The following is a 20,565-nucleotide window of genomic DNA, read 5'->3' as shown; positions in this document are numbered from 1 at the left end:
GGACAGTCTGGACCATGATCTTTCTGTTTATACTTCTCACAGAGGTGAGGGCAGGCAGGTACTCATGTGCCTAGCCTTTTATTGGTTGAGATGGGGGGTATCAATTTTTTGCTTGGGCTGAACCCTAATTCTCTTAATCTATGCCTCTTGAGTACCTGGTATTGAGTTGTGATCCACTGTGTCCTGTTCCAGTACTACTGTTTCCAAGCACTCCATTCTCCGGAAAAGCCCAAGGAAATATGAAACTAAGGCCTGCATCTAACAATAAAAGGGCCCTGCCCAGCCTGATTGATCCCTTTCAGATGTCTTGGCCCATTCTACCCTTCTGCTTCATTGCTTTTCAAATGTTGAATTCCTGATCTTTGGTGTTTTGTTTTGTTTTTTGATAGTCGTGAGGCTTGAACTCTGGGCCTGAGTGCTGTCCCTCAGCTCTTCAGTCAAGGCTATCACTCTACCACTTGAGCCACAGCGCCACTTCTGGCTTTTTCTGCTTATGTGGTGCTGAGGAATTGAACCATTCCTCATTGATGCAAGGCAAGCATTCTACCTTCCCAGCCTCATGAACCAAATTTATTCTGTGTCATACCAAAGTTGTGAACTAGGGCTAAGCACTGATGGCTCACATCAGTTATCCTAGCTACTCAGGATTTGAAGCTAGCCTAGGTAAACATGTCTTGTGAGACTCCTATCTCCAATTAACCACCAAAAAGCAGGAAGTAGAGCTATGGTTCAAGTGGTAGAGTGTTAGACTAGAGTAAAAAAGCTCAGGGACAGCACCTAGACCCCAAGTTCAAGCCCTAAGACTGGCACGTGCACGTAAACATACACACACAAAAAGTTGTGAACTAGGCTTAAACTATGGAAATTATAGGGAGATTGGTTTGGGTATTCTAGGTGTGTGAGTCAGATAATTAGAGGTACCTGCAAATGTTTCAGTTCTGGGTCAGGGACATATTTAAATAGCAGATGGATCATGATGGACAGAGCTGCTAGCAGTGGCCTTGTATGTGAGATAATGGTGGGTACTGACTGAGGCTAGTGAGAAGAACTTGAATTGTCTGAATTGCTTTTTATTTTGTTTTCTTGCATTAGATCCTTTTTTCCTTCTTTCTCTCTCCTCTTTCCTTCCTTCCTTCCTTCCTTCCTTCCTTTCCTCCTTCCTTCTTTCTTTCTTTCTTTCTTTCTTTCTTTCTTTCTTTCTTTCTTTCTTTCTTTCTTTCTTTCCTTCTTTCTTTCTTCTTTTTATTTTTTTGAGAAGTTCAGGCTGACCTCAAGCTCCTAGAATGAAGTGGATCCTTTTGCCTCTGCCTCCTGAGTAGCTTGTCCACTATAGAAGCTTCTGTGTTTCTGTTGGATGAACATAACAGATGGGATTGATCCTTTTTTTTTTTTTTTTGTAGGTCGTGGGGCTTGAACTCTGGGCTTGGGTGCTGTCCCTGTGCTCTTCAGCTCAAGGCGAGTGCTCTACTGCTTGAGCCACAGCACCATTTCCAGTTTACTAGTGGTTTATTGGAGATAAAGTCTCACAGACTTTACTGCCCAGGCTGGCTTTGAACCGTGATCCTCAGATCTCAGCCTCCTGTATAACTAGGATTACAGGCCTGAGCCACCGGCGCCCGGCTTAGGATTGATCCTTTTAAGGATGTCTAAGATAAAATTAACTTCTATTGAAGACTTAGAATGTAGATCAAGGTATAGTTCAGCCCAGGGAAAAATAAGAGCTTTTGTGTAATAGCAAAACTTTATAGCAGCAGTTTATATTAGAGAAAATATCCTCAATTCTGACATCAGCTACAGTATGACCACTAATCAACTCTTTGCTTTAGACCATTGGGTATATTAATTCACTTTTCTCTTATTTTTGACAATGCTAGCTTGCTTGCTAGGGAAGTGCTTTACTACTGAGTCATACCTCTAGACTTTATTTTGTCTTTTTGGCCTTTGGTTTCCTCACAGAATATTGTGAGGAGAAGATACTTAGCATATGACAGGTCCTCAACAAATGACAAGATGATAGGGCTGGGAAGGTGGCTCAGTGGTAGAGCACTTGCCTTGCATGCCTGAGGCCCTGGGTTCGATTCCTCAGCACCACATAAGAAAAAAAAATGACAAGATGATGATGATGATGATGATGATGATGATGATTTGTGCATGTGTGTGTGCAAGTGTGCATGCACATGCACACACACGCGTGCTGGTACTGGGGTTGAACTCAGGTCCTGAATGCTTTCCCTTAGCTTTTTTGTTCAAGGCTGCTACTTGAGCCATAGCTCCATTTATGCTCTTCCTTTTTTTTTTTTTTTTTTTTTTTTTCCAGTTAATTGCTGATAGAATCTCATAGACTTGCCTGCCAGTGCTGGTGATCCTCAAATCTTGACCTCCTGAGTAACTAGGATTATAGTCTGAGCCACTAGTGCCCAGCTAAATAGTAGGAGTATTGAAGCTATTATTAAATGCACATAAATTGTACTAGTATAAGCTGATGCAACTGTTTTCAGAGGTACTGTAGCAGAGTGGAAAAAATGGGCTTTGGGTTCAAGCATACCTGGTATCTCTTATCAACTCTAACTTTGGGCAGTTTTTCCTACACAAAACAGAAGCAATTATCTTTTATGCATGTATTAGAGGTTGTTATACAATACTGGGGGAGTTGAATCTGAAGCTCATGCTTGCTAGGTAAGCACTCTACCACTTGAGCTGGGCCCTAGCTCTTTTATTTTGTTTTGAGATGTGGTCTGATTAACTTTGCCCACATTAGCTTTGAACTTGTGATCCTCCTATATCTACTTCTTGAGTAGCTGAGATTACAGTTATATACCACCATGCCTGGCTAGGGTTAAATAGTAGGTAAGTGCTTAGCTCAAAGAATATCCAGCTGTACATCAATGGCTCATGCCTGTAAGCCTATCTCCTCAGGAGGCTGAGATCTGAGGACTGCGATTTGAAGCCAGCTCTGGCATAAAAGTCCCCATGAGACTTTATCTCCAATTAACCACTCAAAAACCAGAACTGGCACTGTGGCGCAAAGTGGTAGCACACTAGCCTTGAGCAAAAGAGCTCAGGGATAGCACAGAGGTCCTGAGTTTAGGCCTTATGACTGACAAAAAAATAAAAAGAATACATTCAACAGATGGCATTTAAAGTAATATTAATATGCAAACATACCATTAATATTCATAAACAGCTCTCATTTGCTTGCATAAGGCCCCTGAATTATTGCATTCATGATCTACCCCAGGCTCTGGTGTTTGAATGTATCCCCCAGTATAGATTTTGCCCTATGACTTTAGTTTTTTGGATCTGTACATTCCCTTCTCAGTTCCAGGACAAGTATTTTTGTAATGACTGCAGCAGCTGTGTCCTCATTCATTCATTCATTCAGTGGCATCACTGCACTCCCTTTCCACTTGCAGAGCCCAAGCTGCTCTTCATCTGCTGACTGGGGGAAGGGGCTATTTGTGGATTCAGTCTCAAAATAGATTACTTTTGTCCTGATAAATAATGCCGAGCATTGCAGGGGAGAGGAAGCACATTTCCAAGAGCCAAAGGAAGACTTCACACCACAATTTGAATGTCTTCCAGAAAGTTGTCAAGTATTTAAGCCTAGCTTTTAGATAATTAAATCCTTAGCTATTGTGGACTCAGAATCTGAACAATTAAAATGAGGAAAAAGCAGTCTCATCTAGATTTCTCTTCCCATTCAGTGCATCTCCATATGACACGACCTATTTAAAAATATATCTGATTTCTATTCTGTTTGGCATGGGTAGTAGATGTTGGGCCTGATGATACCTTTGAGTCATCTGCTGTAACTTTGAAGCATTTGGCCAGTGATATGAGGTGCCAGCCTGAGTTTTCCAGAGGCTCTTAGTTCTCTATTCTGTCTTTTATGCTGGTAATATTAGGGTAAGCATGCTGCACATATACTTTACAAAGGTTTTTTGTTTCATTTTATTTTTGTTTTTGTTTTCTTTTTTGGTGCTGGTATGGAGGCTTGAACTCAGGCTCTCAAGCTCTCACTTGGCTTTTTCCACTTGAGACTGCTGCTCTACCACTTGAGCGATGCTCTACTTCCAGCTTTTTGCTAGTTAATTGGAGGTAATAGTCTCATGGTGTTTTCTAGTTAGACTGGCTTTGAATTTTAATCTTCAGATCTCAGCCTCCTGAGAAGTTAGCTTGAGTCACTAGCACCTAGCCATGAAGTTTTTTAATATGTGATTTAATTGTGCTTTAAAAGATGATCTATTCACTTTAGTCTTTCTTTTGTCTATTCATATGCTTCCTAATCTTCATGGCTTTATATTCTTTGAGAGACTTTTCCTACATTTGATCTATTTTCCCTTGAATTCCTAGGTACTACCACCTGTTTGTGTGAGAGAGAAGGCGTAGAATAGTGAAGAAATTTTGGACTTTGGAGCAGAGAAAGCCATAATTGTATGCTAGGTTTGAGAGTAGCTATGTGACTTTGAGAAGATCACTTAATCTCAGTTTTCTCTACTGTAACATGGAAATAATAATACTATATAAGGAAGATTACTATTATTTATATGCAGGGTAGTTATTCAATGAAGTAGATATGAGTGATTAGTAAATGTCAGAATTGATTATCATTCATTAATTTCTTTCTAATCATTTATTTATTTTCCAAAGCAAAGCGTGATTGAATATGTGTAATCCTCCAGGAGGAGTAGAATTTTTTAATTTAACATAGGTGTCGCTGAGTGATGTTGAGTTTTGGTGACCTGAGGTAGTATGCATATTCTTTGTGCACTATGTCTATAAGAATTTGCCTAGGAATTGGGTTCATTGCTCTAAACAGATACTTAATGTCTGTAATGCTGCAAAAGCTGAGAACTTTGGGTCATCTCCATTTGGATCTCCTAGAAGGTGTGCTACATCATATAATGCTTATGGTATTTCTTATCTCTTTAACATAGGTATATCATTTCATCACCTCCAAAAGAAACCTCAGTCTAGGAAGGTTAGCCATCCTCCTGCCCTAGGCAACTGCTTATCTACTACCTTTCCCCCATTTTTCCTACTCTGAATATTTAATAAAAATGGAACTATATAATATTCTGTCCTTTGTGACTTGCTTCTTTTACCTAGCATAATGTTTTCAAAATCCATCTACATCATTACATTTTGTTTTTATATCCCCTTTAAAATTTGCATAGCAGATGGCATAAAAAAGGTTTTGGGCTTTTTGTGTGTATGTGTGTGTTGGTATTGGGGCTGAACCCAAGGCTTGTGCTTTACCACTTGAACAACAGCTCAACTTCCAGCTTTTTTGGTGGTTGAGATGGGTTTCATGGGCTTTTCTCCCTAGGCTGTCTTCACACTGTGATTCTCAGATCTCAGCCTCCTGAGTAGCTAGGATTAGCTAGGTGTTGTGAGCTATTGGTGCTTTTTCCAAATAAATTTTGGGACTAATGGTGTGGCTTAAGTTGTACAGCATTGGCCAAGTGAAAAAAGCTGAACAAATGCTTGAGGCCCTGAATTCCAGCCCTAGTACCAGCACAAAAACAGAATAAAAACAAAAGTTCTGTCAAGATAAACTTTTGTTTTAGATTTACTGAAATGTTGTGGAAATAGCACAAAGTATTTATATATGCCAGTATCCCATATCATTAATATCTTTATATTGTATGATTATGATTTTTTTGGTCAGTCATGGGGCCTTAACTTTGGGCTTGGGCACTGTCCCTCAGCTCTTCAGCTCAAGGCTACCAGTTGAGCCATAGTGCCATGTCCAGCTTTTTCTGCTTATGTAGTGCTGAGGAATCAAATCCAGGGCCTCATGCATGCAAGGCAAGCAGTCTACCACTGAGCCATCTTCCCAGTCCTGTATGATTATTTTCTATGATTAATAAAACAATATTGATACATTACTTTTTTTTTTTTTTTTTGGTTCGGTCATGTGGCTTGAACTCTGGGCTTGGGTGCTGTCCCTGCGCTCTTCAGCTCAAGGCGAGCGCTCTACCACTTGAGCCACAGTGCCACTGCTGGTTTTCTAGTGGTTTATTGGAAATAAGAGTCTCATGGAGTTTCCTGCCTGGGTTGGCTTTGAACCGAGATCCTCAGATCTCAGCCTCCTAAGTAGCTAGGATTACAGGCGTGAGCCACCGGCGCCCGGCTTTATGTTCCTTTTCTGTTCCAGGATTCCACCTAGATATTACATTATGTTAAGAGTATTTCCTCAGGCCCTTCTTGACTGTGATAATTTCTCAGATTTTCCATGTATTTGCATAAGAAGCTTTTCACATATACACCTTGAAGGAATTGAAATTGTTATCCATAGTGAGCAAGATTTTCTCTTTATGTTATGGGACCTCATGAACACTTAAAAAAAAAAAAAGCGTGTCCTGGGATTAAATTCAGGGCCTGGGCATTGTTCCTGAGCTTTTTAGCTCAAGGCTAGCTTTCTACCACTTGAGCACCAGTTCCACTTCTGGCTTTTTCCTGGTTAATTGGAGATAAGAGTCCCATGGATTTTTCTGCCCAGGCTGGCTTTGAATGGCAATTCTCAAATCTCAGTCTCCTAAATAGCTAGGATTATGGGCATGAGCTTGGACACCCAGCTTGGACAGACATTTAGCATTATTTGGTTTGTAAAAGCACTTGCTATATGTCAGATACTTCCTTAGTTAGGCTATACCACTTATCTTTCCAGTGGGTGCTTGAAGGGCAGACTATAATTGAAAAATAGGAGCAGTCATAAAGGGAATGCAAATCAAAACAACTTTGAAATTCCAACTCACCTCCGTTAGGTTTGCCAATATTGTTAATTTGAACAACAACAAATTTGGCAAAGATGTGGGGGAAAAGGAACCTTATAGCACTGTTGGAAGGAATGTAAACTAATACAATTACTCTGGATAGCAGTCTGGAGGTTCCTCAAAAACTTAGCTGGGAAGGTGGCTCAGTGGTAGAGCGCTTGCCTTGCATGCCTGAGGCCCTGGGTTCGATTCCTCAGCACCACATAAGCAAAAAGAAGCTGGAAGTGGCGCTGTGGCTCAAGTGGTAGAGTGCTAGCCTTGAGCTGAAGAGCTGAGGGACAGCACCCAGGCCCAGAGTTCAGGCCCCACGACTGAACAAAAAAACAAAAACAAAAAAACTTAGCATAGATATTCCCTGTGACCCAGCCATACCACTCCTGGGCATCCACCCAGAACATCACAAGCCAGGATACCGTAAAGACACTTGCACATCCATGTTCATTGCACTATTCACAATAGCCAAGTTATAGAAACAGCTCAGATGCCCTATAATAGTGGATCAACAAAAATGTGGTACTTGAGTACAATGGAAATTTATACTGCCATTACAAAGAAAATAGGTCATTTGCAGGGAAATGGATGGACGTAGAACAAATCATGTTAAGTGAGGTAAGCCAAGCTCAGAGAGACAACTGGCTCATGTTTTCTCTAATATGCAGAAGCTAGATCTAAAATATACTGGGACATGATAAATTATACAGAACTCTAGGCATTCATACACTTTAGGCATTTATGCTCTAGGTATTTACTCTTAAGGGAGGAGCACAAAGGCCCAAAGCTTATCTGCCTCTAATCATATAATATGTATTGAAATGAACTCCAGGAAACAGAAATGAGATTTTTTTCGTTGTTGTTTTGGTTTTATTTTCTTTTTGTCTTATTTGTTTACCTGTCTTTGAGAGGGCAAGAGGGCACAGAAATGGAGGAACAAGGGGTGAACAAATGCGGCAGTGGGTCTCACTAGACATTATGTTGAAAATGAACTATACAATGTGTGGGTGGGGATGGGAGAGAAAAACTGGAAGAGAGCAAGGGAAGGGGTAACGTTGTCCAAAAAGAAATGTACTCTTTACCTTACTTATGAAACTGTAACTACTCTGTAAATCACCTTTATAATAACAATAAAAAAGAAAAAATGGGAGCAGAGGCTGCTACTGAAGTTGATTCATTATTAATATATACTATTTTTTTTTTTTTTTTTTTTTTGTCGGTCATGGGTCTTGAACTCTGGGCCTGGGCGCTGTCCCACAGCTCTTCAGCTCAAGGTGAGCGCTCTACCACTTGAGCTACAGCGCCACTTCCGGTTTTCTGGTGGTTTATTGGAGATATGAGTCTCACGGTCTCTCCTGCCCGGGCTGGCTTTGAACCGCGATCCTCAGATCTCAGCCTCCTGAGTAGCTAGGATTACAGGCGTGAGCCACCAGCGCCCGGCTATTAATATATACTATTATATTGTATATTATTGTGTGTTCTTAGACCTTCTTTGCTAGATGAGAGCCTTTGCGTACTTTACTAGGGTACTGGGGATTGAACTCAGCCCCAGCTGAGTTTGTTTTGTATTTTGTGGGTAATCAGCCTATTTGAAGAGAGGTGTTTGGAAGTTTGTTTTATATATCTACATATCTATATAGAGATATTTATATACATATATATCTATATATCGCTCTCTATCTCTCTATATCTATATATCTATATAGAGAAAGATATATATAGATAAATTTGTTAACATTGTTCTAATATGACTGTTTTGTTGTAGGTGCTGGGCCTAGGGAACAACTCTGTTTCTAAACAAGTCTTTTCCCTCTTAAGGTAAGGATATTAGTAACAAATATAGCTAGTTGTAACACTCATAATTCCTTTTTTTTTTGTTTATCATGGGGTTTGAACTCTAGGCCTGTGTACTGTCCCTGAGCTCTTCAGCACAAGGCTAGTACTTTACCACTTGAGCCTTAGCACCACTTCCGATTTTCTGGTGGTTAATTAGAAATAAGAGTCTTGTGGCCTTTCCTGCCTGGGTTGGCTTTGAACCATGATCCTCAGATCAAAGCCTCATGAGTAGCTAGGATTACAGGGGTGAGCTACCAGTGCTCAGCTTCCTACAGTGTTTTCTTTCTTCATGTGCATTATCTGTCTACTAAGCATATCAAGCTTTAATTCCCCTGCCATCTTGCTCCTTCATTCTCAGTAAAAGGCAGTTTCACTTATCTAGTTGCTTAGGCCAAAAATCCTTGGTGTTATTCTTGACACTGTTGCTTTTTTCATTCTACATTTTTGTTTAACAAACACTGTTGTTTTCACTTTTGAAATATATACAAAATCAAGCAGTTTCTGGTCTTAGACTCAGGTTCTTGTGCTCTCACTTGACCTTTTGCCCATAGCTGGTGTTCTACCACTTGAACCACATCTCCAGTCTAGCATTAGATGGTTTCAAAGCCTGATCCACAATCTTAATCCCCTGAGCTGCTTTCTGTGTGTGTGTGTGTGTGTGTGTGTGTGTGCGTGTGTGCGTGTGTGTGTGTGTGTGTGTGCGCGCGCGTGCGTGTGTGTGGTGGATTAAACTGTGGGCCTTATGAATGCAAGGTAGGCATTCTACTATGTTACACCCCAGGCCATAGTTCCTCATTTTAAAAACTTGGTTTAGATACTTTCACCTACCTGGTAGAAGTGACACACTTTTTTTGTGTTCTACTGAATCTTGTATATGTTTCTGTTCTGGATCAATAGTACTGTTTTGTGATTCACATATATTTACATGTATCATTCTCACATTGACCATGGACAGAGATATCTTACTTATATTTGCATATCCAAAAGAACCTGCTCTTAATAATGTTTATGGAAAGAGAAAGTAAGGCGATATCAAGCATTGATATATCCTTAGTGAGGAACATACAGGTTTTGATAGTTTTGAAAGTAAATGTAGATATTTAATTGCATTCAACATACTTTCCTTTTCTCTCTTTTTAAATTTCAGAATCTCAGGAGAGAATCCCATTTATTCAGCAGGTAAGTCATTATTTTCTGATATCGGTCTCCCTTCTTTTTTTGTTGTTGTTGGTTGTGGGGCTTGAACTCTGGGCCTGGGTGTTGTCCCTGAACTCTTTTGCTCAAGGCCAATGGTCTACCACTTTGAGCCACAGTGCCACTTCTAGTTTTCTGGTGATTAATTGGAAATAAAAGTCTCACAGGGACTTTTCTACCTGGGCTGGCTTTGTACTGTGATCCTCAGATTAGCTAGCATTACAGGTGTGAGCCACCAGTAGTTGGTTGGTCTGACTAAAATGACCCTCTAGCACTCTATAATCTAATTTTGTCTAGAATGATACATAATGTTTTGAAAAGAGTGGCAGAGACCTAGTCCTACTTCTTATACAAGGAGACCCTTGGGCAAGAACATGAAGTAGTGAGTAAGAGCAAGAGTCTCATAGAGCCCTAGAGAAAGTTTGGTTTCTGGCTCTATCATATATTTATTCTGTCTGACTATCTGTCTGCCTGTCTGTCTGTTTGTCTGTTTGTCTGTCTGTCTATCTATATCTATCTATCTATCTATCTATCTATCTATCTATCTATCTATCTATCTATCTATCTATCTATCTATCTATCTATCTATCTATCTATCTATCACAACAGCAGAGTCTAGCACACTCTAGCCTGGAAGACTCCTGAGTGCTGGGATTATAGGTGTGTACCACTATGCCCCGGACTTATTCTGTGATCTTTGACTACCTCTCTGTAGTCAAACCTTGAGGAACTTGAAGGTTGAGTAGTTGAACAAGCATGATAGAGATGGCCAATGAGATTGAGGAGAGGCCAAAGTGGAGAAAACATGGCAGACAAGGAGAAAGTTATGTCATATCTCAGTTTGAACCTCATGCTATTAAGAGTTCAGGAAAGTTAAGGTCTTAATATTATCCCTGGCATTTTAGCAACGTAGAGGTCATTGGTGAGCTAAGGAAAAGTGGTCTATGGAGGTGGGGTGGGTTGGTGTGAATTTTAGAAATTAACCATGAGTTAATGAGTGTATGAGAATTTAGGAGTTAGAGAAGGTGACTATAGATAACATTTCTGAGAAGTTTGAGACTACATAGGACAAGAGAATTTTGGCAGGAACTGGAAAAGGATGTTGGATTGAGGGAATATTATTTCTCTCTTAATTACATTGCTCATTTTGCAAGATTAAAAAAAAGTATAAAAGTAAAAGAGATCCTATGTCAATTCAGCCCAGAATTGGCAGCTATCAACATACTGTCAGATTTGTGTATTTTAAAAAAATCTAAAAAAAGCAAAAAGCAAAGATTATGTTTAATTCCTTTGTCTTGATTTCAGCTGTTAATCCCCACTAGAGGCAAAGTTTATTTGGAATGGTTATATTCTGAAAAAATGTTTTGCTTCTTTTTAAAGATTAGTGTAACTTTTTTTGTTCTCATTTTTGTTTTTATTACTATAAAGGTGATATACAGAGGGGTTACAGTTACATAAGTTAGGTAATGAGTACATTTCTTTCTGGTTAGTATCACCCCTTCTCTGCTGAAAAAATGGTTTTTGAAATTACTATTAAAACCATGAAATAGGTACATATGGTAAAAAATAAATAGCACAAAAGGATGTATGGTAAAAAATTATATTTCTTTAATATCTTTTATTTATTTATCTTTTTGTGCTGGGAATTGAGCCCAGGGCTTTGTACATACTAAGGATGTGACTTACCAAAAGTTGAACAATACTCCAGCCCCTCTTCCATATCTTTCAAGAATGGTTAAGTATATATGAAAATAGACATTATGTGTGTAAATATATATTATGTACTTATCATATTTATTTATATGTATGCCCAGTATTTTAATGTTGGACATTTATATTATTTTTATTGTTTTGCTATTTCAAAAAATGCTGCAACAACCATTTTTATGTATCTTTGTAAACTTGTTCCCGGACATTTATAAGATAAATTCCTGGAACTGAAATTGCTGAGTCAAAAGATTATGATTCGAAATTTTTGGTGAGTAGTTCCAGATTGTCCTTCAGAGAAAGAGTGTATTTTTTTGGCCAAAACTAGGTTTTATAAAATACTTTATTTTTTTGCTGATGAAAATATTAGGTTTTATTGTTTTAATTTGCATTTCTTTTTTTTTTTTTGTTGGTCGTGGGGCTTGAACTCTGGGCCTGGGAGCTGTCCCTCAGCTCTTCAGCTCAAGGCGAGCGCTCTACCACTTGAGCTACAGCGCCACTTCCGGTTTTCTGGTGGTTTATTGGAGATAGGAGTCTCACGGTCTTTCTTGCCCGGGCTGGCTTTGAACCGCGATCCTCAGATCTCAGCCTCCTGAGTAGCTAGGATTACAGGCGTGAGCCACCAGCGCCCGGCTAATTTACATTTCTTAAGAGAGTTTGTCATTTTTTTCCCATGGTTTGTTGACCCTTTGTATTTCTTTCCTTATGATTTATTTTTGCTCATTTTCTATTGAATTTGTACTTTTTTTTTTTTTTTTTTGCTGGTCCTGGAGCTTGAACTCAGGGCCTGAGCTCTGTCCCTGAGCCTTTCTGTGCTCAGGAAGTTGCTCTACCAGTAGACCACAGCACCACTTCCAGCTTTTACAGTTTATATGAGACTTCTTACATGCTAGGCAAGCACTTTACCACTAAGCCACATTCTCAGCCCCCATGCTTTTTCATTTTTTTGATTTGTTAAACTTTAAAAAGTTTTTTGTTTAGATTGTTATTATAGAGGGGTTATAGTTACATATATCAGGTAAAGAGTACATTTCTTTTTTTTGGGGGGGGGGTCCGGTTGTGGGGCCTGAACTCTGGGCCTGGGCGCTGTCCCTCAGCTCTTCAGCTCAAGGCTAGCGCTCTACCACTTGAGCCACAGTGCCACTTCCGGCTTTTTGCTTATGTGGTGCTGAGGAATCGAACCCAGGGCCTCATGCATGCAAGGCAAGCACTCTACCACTGGGTCACCTTCCCAGCCCCAAGAGTACATTTCTTTTTGGACAATGTCATCTCTTTCCTGGCATGCTTCCAGTTTTTCCCTCCCATACCACAAGTTGTATAGTTCACTTTCAACATAGTGTCTAATGGGTACTGCATAAACAGTCCTTTAATATTGTTTTTATGTATTAAGGAAATTAGGACTTTTCTGTTTTATATGCTTTATATTTTTCCTTTCTGCTCTTTCTGACGTGCTGAGTATGTACTGTACCAGTGAGCTATGTCTCTAGCCCTGGCACTTTTCATAGGTTCTTACAGATATCCTAAAGTCAGAAATTTCAAATTTAAATTATAATGGTGCCCAGAATAGAAGAGTAGGGAGCAGTGCCCCTATTTTATTTCACCCATCCATTTGTTGTAAGGACCCTGGGGGTCCCATCCCAGCTGCCTCTGTCCAGTGATTGACCTGATTGTGTTATCTCTTTCATTTCTAATTTTATTTATTATTATTATTATTGTTTTTTTTGGTCCGGTCGTGGGGCCTGAACTCTGGGCCTGGGCACTGTCCCTCAGCTCTTCAGCTCAAGGCTAGCACTCTACCACTTGAGCCATAGCACCACTTCCGGCTTTTTTTTTCTGCTTATGTGGTGCTGAGGAATTGAACCCAGAGCCTCATGCATGCAAGGCAAGCGCTCTACCACTGAGCCACCTTCCCAGCCCTAATTTTATTTTTTATATTTATTTTTCTTTATCTTTTTCTTTTTTGGGGGGGGGGGTCTGGTCGTGGGGCCTGAACTCTCACCTGGGCGCTGTCCCTCAGCTCTTCAGCTCAAGGCTAGCGCTCTACCACTTGAGCCATAGCGCCACTTCCAGCTTTTTTTTTTTGCTTATGTGGTGCTGAGGAATCGAACCCAGGCCCTCATGCATGAAAGGCAAGCGCTTTACCACTGAGCCACCTTCCCAGCCCCTTCTTTATCTTTTTCTTAATAATGTGAACACAAAAGTTAGATATAAATACATAAAAAGAGGTCTAATGAGGTTAGTAAAGGTTGCATACAGGTTGATCACAGCATGAGCAAAATGGTAGAGTAAGAATAACATGGTACTTTCAAGTTCAAGAAATTAGAAGCCAGCACTGGTGGCTCATGCCTGTAATCCTACCTCCTCAAGAGGCTGAGATCTGGGATGATAGTTCAAAGCCAACCCAAGCAGGAAGGTCCATGAGACTCTTATCGCCAATAAACCACCAGAAATTGGAAGTGGCATTGTGGCTCAAATGGTAGAGAACTGACCTTGAGCTGAAGAGCTCAGGGACAGCTCCCAGGCCCAGAGTTCAAGCCCCATGACCATCCAAAAAAAAGAAAAATAAAGAAATTAGATGATTTAGGAGAATGTAAAGAAATTTTGAAAAAAATGTATGCAGCTGCCAGTGACAAATTTTCCAGGGACAAATTATTCTAGGTTGTCTTGGTAAAATATATCAAGAATCATTTGTTTTGTTTTAAATATATACATTATTGAGCATATACTGTTTGCAAGGTGCTGGCATTGTCTCTGCCCTTGAGGGCTTAGAGTCTATTGAATGGAGAGCATATCCTGTAATTAGATTCTTGGCTGGTGCTATCCCAGTTTATCCTTTTTCCTTACATGCATAGCTCTGCTAAAAATGCTTGTTCCAATTTCAAAGGAGAAATAATTAAAGCAAAGTTGTTTACCATGTCCTAGATTGACAGGTTTAGTTCCCAGTTTCATAAACAAGGGTACTGAAGGACAGTTGTTTCTGGCATATAGAAAGAAAAGGGTAGTGATGTGCTTACTTCTTATCACTGTAATTGAGTGATTTCTAAGCGTCCTTTTTGAAACATGAGGTTTTGTGTCTTTGGCAGTGAAGGGTGGTCTTGTCTCAGGAAGCTGTAATGTCATGATAACAGGAAGCCTGGTTCAATAACATAAAGTGGGGGGAAAGAATCTTACTGGAAATCAGAGGCTTCCAAACTTACACATTTTACAATTAAAACAACTGTCTAATTAAGCAGTTTAACCACTAGCAATTTGACTCAAACCTTTCATTTAAGGGGGAAAATGGTTAATTTAACAGTGGTTTGAACTAGCTGTTTAATTAACCAGCTGCTCTAATTGTAGGAATTGCCTCAAACTACATTAGAAAATGTCTCCTTGCCAAAGAATTCCCACAGATGAGAATTGGAGGCAAGCACGTGTAGCCCTAGCAGCTTTAAATAAATGCACTATCATCTCAAAGATCACTTTTGCTTGTGTATGTCTCACTTGTGCATATGTATGCATGTGTGTGCGTGTTGGTCCTGTGTATGCAGGTCCTGAGGCTTAAACTCGGGGGTTAAGTGCTGTCCCTTAGCCTTTGTGCTCAAGGCTAGCACTCTACCACTTGAGCCACAACTCCACTTCTGGCCTTTTTGGTGGTTAATTGGAGGTAAGAGTCTCATGGACTTCCCTGCCTGGGCTGACTTTAAACTGTGATCCTCAGATCTCAGTCTCCTAAGTAGCTAGGATTACAGGTTCAAACCATTAATGCCCAACTTTCCTTTTGCTTTTTGAAGTCACTGGTGGATCTTTGAGTCTGTGTGTTTAAAGATAGCAATTGATGCCAGTTACTGGTGATTTACACCTGTAATCCTGCCTACTCAGGATGCTGAGATTTGAGGATCACAGTTTAAAGCCAGCTGGGGCAGGAATATCCATGAGACTCTTATTTCCAATTAACTACTCAGAAAAAGTGGGAAGTGGCACTGTGGCTCCAGTGGAACACTAGCCTTGAGCACAGATAGGTTCAGAGACAGACCCCAAGCTCTGAGTTCAAACTACAGGACCAGCAAAAACAAAAAGATAGCAATTGGCATCTGAGGGTTTTTTCTTTTCTATTTACACAAAAAATTCTATTAGGGCTGGGAAGGTGGCTCAGTGGTTGAGTGCTTGCCTTGCATGCATGAGTCCCTGGGTTTGATTTCTCAGCACCACATAAGCAGAAAAGACCAGAAGTGGCACTGTGGTTCAAGTGGTAGAGCACTAGCCTTGAGATGAAGAGCTCAGGGACAGCACCCAGGCCCAAAGTTCAGCCCCCATGACTGACAAAAAAAATATTCAAAATTTCTATTATTGGGCTGTAATGTGGCTTAGTGGTAGAGTGCTTGTCTAGCATGCATGAAGCCTGGGTTCAAATCCTCGGTACCAGATAAACAGAAAAGGGCAGACGTGGTACTGTGGCTCAAGTGGTAGAGTGCTAGCCTTGAGCAAAAGAAACTCAGGGACAGTGCCCAGGCTTTGCGTTCAAGCCCCAGAACTGGCAAAAAAAAAATGTTTTCTTATTTAATGCATGCACAAAGAGCTATAAACATAGAAATGACCCGGGAGCTTGAACTCAGGTCGTAGATGCTATCCTAGAGCTTTTTTTGTCAGCTGTGCAGCTTGAACTCTGGGCCTGGGCGCTGTCCCTCGGCTCTTCAGCTCAAGGCTAGCGCTCTACCACTGAGCCACAGCACCACTTCCGGTTTCCTGAGTGGTTTATTGGAGATAAGAGTCTCACAGACTTTTCCTGCCCCGGCTGGCTTTGAACCAGGATCCTTAGATCTCAGCCTCCTGAGTAGCTAGGATTACAGGTGTGAGCCCCGTGTGCCTTGCTATCCCATAGTTTTGTCCTAAGGCTAGCGCTCTACCACTTGAATCATAACTCATCTTCCAGTTTTTTGGTGGTTAATAGGAATTAAGAGTCTCATAGACTTCCCTGCCCAGGCTGGCTTAGAATCTCCACTTAAGGTCTTAGCCTCCTGAGTAGCTAGGATATAGGCATGAACCACCAGCACTTGCTTCTTTTTTTTTGGGGGGGGGGGGGGGGTCCGGTCGTGGGGCCTGAACTCTGCGCCTGGGCGCTGTCCCTCAGCTCTTCAGCTCAAGGCTAGCACTCTACCACTTGAGCCACAGTGCCACTTCCAGCTTTTTTCTTATGTGGTGCTGAGGAATCGAACCCAGGGCCTCATGCACGCAAGGCAAGCGCTCTACCACTGAGCCACCTTCCCAGCCCAGCTCTTGCTTCTTAAAGTAAACTCTTGATTTTTGTATGTTTAAGGTAGCAGAAGAATTTCACAGAGATGGTGAAACTTTACTTGAGCTGGCTGTGTACAATTTCACTATCACCAAGGTTCGTTCATTCCTAGCAGAGGGGGACAGTCTAAAACATCACAGAGACCTGAAAACTAAAGGACCAGTGTTAGCTCTGTAGATGAAGAGCAGGATTTTAAGGGCTCAAAGTGTATGAGAATGAAATGAAGTAGTTGGAATTTGATAATAAAGTTGAAGTTTTTACCTAAGAAATTTCAACTTTGATTTGGGTATTGGTGTTTCACATCTACAATCCTGGCTGTGATCAGGAGCCTGAGATCCAAGGGATCCTGGTTTGATGCCAGCCTGGATAGAAAAGTCTGTGAGACTCCATCTCCAATTACCAGTAAAAAGATCGTTTGGAGGAGTGGCTTAATCAGACCAGTGTGAGCCAAGCAAGCAAGCTAAGCAAGCACACCCTCTGAGTTTAAACCCCAATATAGACAATCTCCCTTTCCTCCCTCCCCCACAAACAGCAACAAAAACATATGAGACATATACTTGTCTCAATTTTTTTTGTTTGTTTAATGTATACTAGGGTTTGAACTCAAGGCCTTGGTGTTCATGATTTGCTTGCTCACAGCTGGCACTCTACCATTTGAGCTACATCTCCAGTCTGGCTTTTTGCTGGTTAATTGGAGATGGAATCTATGGATTTTCTATTTGAGTTGGCTTTGAACTACTATCCTCAGTTCTCAGCCTTCTAAATAGCTATGATTATTGGCACAAGTTACCAGCACCTGGCAGGTTTTTGGTTTTACTTGTGTTCATGTTGGATATTGTTCCTTATCAACATTAATAATCAAATTAGATAATCTTTTTTTTTTGGTGGTGCTGGAATTGAACCCTGGGTCTCACACATGCTAGATAAGTGCTCTGATGTGTAAGCCACACCTCCCCAAATATGTGTGTGTTTATATATATATGTGTATATATATATACATTCATATATATATATGTATGTATATATATACATATTCATATATATAGTTCTGTCTAGTCTATCTGTCTATCTAGGGTTTTTTTTTTTGGTTATGTGTTTGGTCGTGGGTCTTGAACTCTAGGCCTGGGTGCTATCTCTGAGCCCAGGCCCAGAGTTCAGCTCAAGACTAGCACTCTACCACTTGAGCCACAGCACCACTTCCAGTTTTCTGGTTAATTAGAGATAAGAGTCTCATGGACATTCCTGCCTGGGCTGGCTTTGAACCACGATCCTCAGATCTCAGCCTCCTGAGCAGCTAGGATTATAGGCATGAGCCACCAGCCGGTCCTGGGGTTTGGATTCAGGGGCTGGTCCCTAACCCTGAGGCTCTTTGTGCTCAAAGTGCTCTACTAATTGAGCCACAGCACCAGTTCTGGCTTTTTCTGAGTAGTTTATTGGGGATGAGAGTCTCATGGATTTTCCTGCCCTGGCTGGCTTTGAACTGTGATCCTCTGATTTTAGCCTTCCGAGTAGCTAGGATTATAGGCATGAGCCACCAGCACCCAGCTTCCCCATATTTTTATATTTTGTTTTAGAGATGGGGGTCCTGCTAACTTTGCTTGGGTGCCTCTGTCTCCTGAGTGACTGAGGCTGCAAGTGTGTGTCATCCCCATAACTTAGATGATTTGTTTGTTTGAAGTGGTGGGGATTGAACCTAGGGACTTATTTGTATTAAGCAGTTGCTAGTACTACATGATTTTTTAACTTTATAGAACTCTGACTTTATAGAACTCTGTAACTCTGATTACTTTTATTGCCTGTCTTTTTCTCTATATGATTCCCATTAGAAAACTTTGAAAGGGTTATTGCCTGTTGAAGAGCAAGAGGAGATAAGAGGGGCTGGGAAGGTGGTTCAGTGGTGGAGTGCTTGCCTTGCATGCTTGAGGCCCTGGGTTAGATTCTTTAGCACCACATAAGCAGAAAAAGCTGGAAGTGGTGATATGGCTCAAATGGTAGAGCACTAGCCTTGAGCTGAAGAGTTGAGGGACAGCACCCAGGCCCAGAGGTCAGGCCTAACCGACCTAAAAAAAAAAAAAGAGTTTAGAGTCTCATGAAAATATATTTTATCCACTTGTCCCTAATGGCTTTCACAAGAGAGAATATTCAAAATAAAGATGTGTGGTGGGGATTGAATATATCTCAGGAGACAAGGGCAAACTGAAAGTCAGTCCACTATCAAAAGGTATTTATGCCAACAAGAAGCCCTTATAGCCCCAAATATTACCAGTCCTGTGAGAAGAATTTGTTTCCTTACACATAATCTGTCTGTCCCTTGAGAAGCAAAGAAACAGGTTTGTCTTATTTTTCTCTTTTAGGTGGCATTGTTCTGAGTGCCAATCGGTACTACAAGACAAGACCCACTCATGGCATTGGACGATACAAGCACTTACTTAAAGAACAAGAGGTAAGGACCAAGGGAAGACCTTTAGAAATGATATTGTGCAGCTTTTGCAAAGACTTGAAGTTACACATGCACTAGAAGAATAAAGAGCTAGCCCTGGGCTGGGAATGTGGCTTAGTGGTAGAATGCTTGTCTAGCATGTATGAGGCCCTGGGTTCAATTTCTCAGTACCACATAAACAGAAAAAACTGGAAATGGCACTGTGGCTCAAGTAGTAGAATGCTAGCTTTGAGCAAAAGCTTAGGGCCTTGAGTTCAAGCCCCAGGACTGGCAATTAGAAAGAAAAAAGCCGGCCTGAAATAATCCTCTGATTATTTAGTTTGGGATTATCCAAACTGGAAAAGTTGCTACCAGTTTCTGTTCTTGTCCCTAGACTAGATTATCACAGTAAGTAGCAAAATGTTGTTTGGATGTGATGGTGAGCGCTTATAATTCCAATTACTCTGGAGACAGGGATTGGAGGGTTGTGGTTTGAGGCTGGCATGGCAATTTTATGGCATGGCAGGACTAAACCTCAGAAACAGAATTTAAAAAAGCAATATGAATGGGGTCATGGCTCTTAAGTGGTAGAGTGCTTAATTAGAAAGCACCCTAGGGGGGCTGGTAAGGCTCAGTGGTAGAGCTCTTGCCTTGCATGCCTGAGGCCCTGGGGTCGATTCCTCAGCACCACAAAAGCAAAAAGAAAAAAGCCGGAAGTGGCGCTGTGGCTCAAGTGGTAGAGCACTAGCCTTGAGCTGAAGAGCTGAGGGACATCGCCCAGGCCCAGAGTTCAGGCCCCACAACTGGACCCAAAAAAAAAAAAAAAGAAAGAAAGCAAGCACCCTACGAAGTGGCACTGTGGCTCAAGAGGTAGAGCGCTTGCCTTGAGCTGAAGAGCACAGGGACAGTGCCCAAGCCCAGAGTTCAAGCCCCACGACTGACAAAAAAAAAAAAAAAAAAAAAAAAAGAATCTCTTAAAAAAAAAAATGGAGGTGGGAAGGTGGCTCAGTGGTAGAGTGCTTCCCTTGCATGCATGAAGCCCTGGGTTCGATTCCTCAACACCACATAAGCAAAAAGAAAAAAAAAATGGAGGTGGGAAGGTGGCTCAGTGGTAGAGTGCTTCCCTTGCATGCATGAAGCCCTGGGTTCGATTCCTCAGCACCATGTAAACAGAAAAGGCTGGAAGTGGTGCTGTGGCTCAAGTTATAGAGTGCTATCCTTGATCTGAAGAGGCTCAGGGACAATGTCCAGGCCTAGAGTTCAAGGCCCACAACCAAAAAAAAGAAAAAAAGAAAGCACTATGAGAGGGTTGGGAAGGTGGCTTAGTAGTAGAGTGCTTGCCTTGCATGCATGAAGCCCTGGGTTCA

At 41.1% G+C, this 20,565-nt stretch overlaps 1 protein-coding gene across 1 annotated transcript in view; it reads left to right on the top strand.

The window, feature by feature from the left end:
• Mrpl48 (mitochondrial ribosomal protein L48) overlaps nucleotides 1–20,565 on the top strand; it is a 55,313-nt gene that overhangs the window by 2,108 nt on the left and 32,640 nt on the right. Inside the window, exons 2-4 of the mRNA XM_070035036.1 lie at nucleotides 8,536–8,588; nucleotides 9,754–9,785; nucleotides 19,134–19,222. Of these exons, the coding sequence (XP_069891137.1) occupies nucleotides 8,536–8,588; nucleotides 9,754–9,785; nucleotides 19,134–19,222 (174 nt within the window). The remainder of the gene's footprint in view (nucleotides 1–8,535; nucleotides 8,589–9,753; nucleotides 9,786–19,133; nucleotides 19,223–20,565) is intronic.

The sequence above is a fragment of the Dipodomys merriami genome, unplaced genomic scaffold (genome assembly GCF_024711535.1).
Source record: "Dipodomys merriami isolate MVZ:Mamm:240054 unplaced genomic scaffold, mDipMer1.0.p SCAF_25, whole genome shotgun sequence".
NCBI lineage: Eukaryota > Metazoa > Chordata > Mammalia > Rodentia > Heteromyidae > Dipodomys > Dipodomys merriami.
Note: the sequence above shows the minus strand (reverse complement) of the source record. Positions and strands in the feature narration are given on the sequence as shown.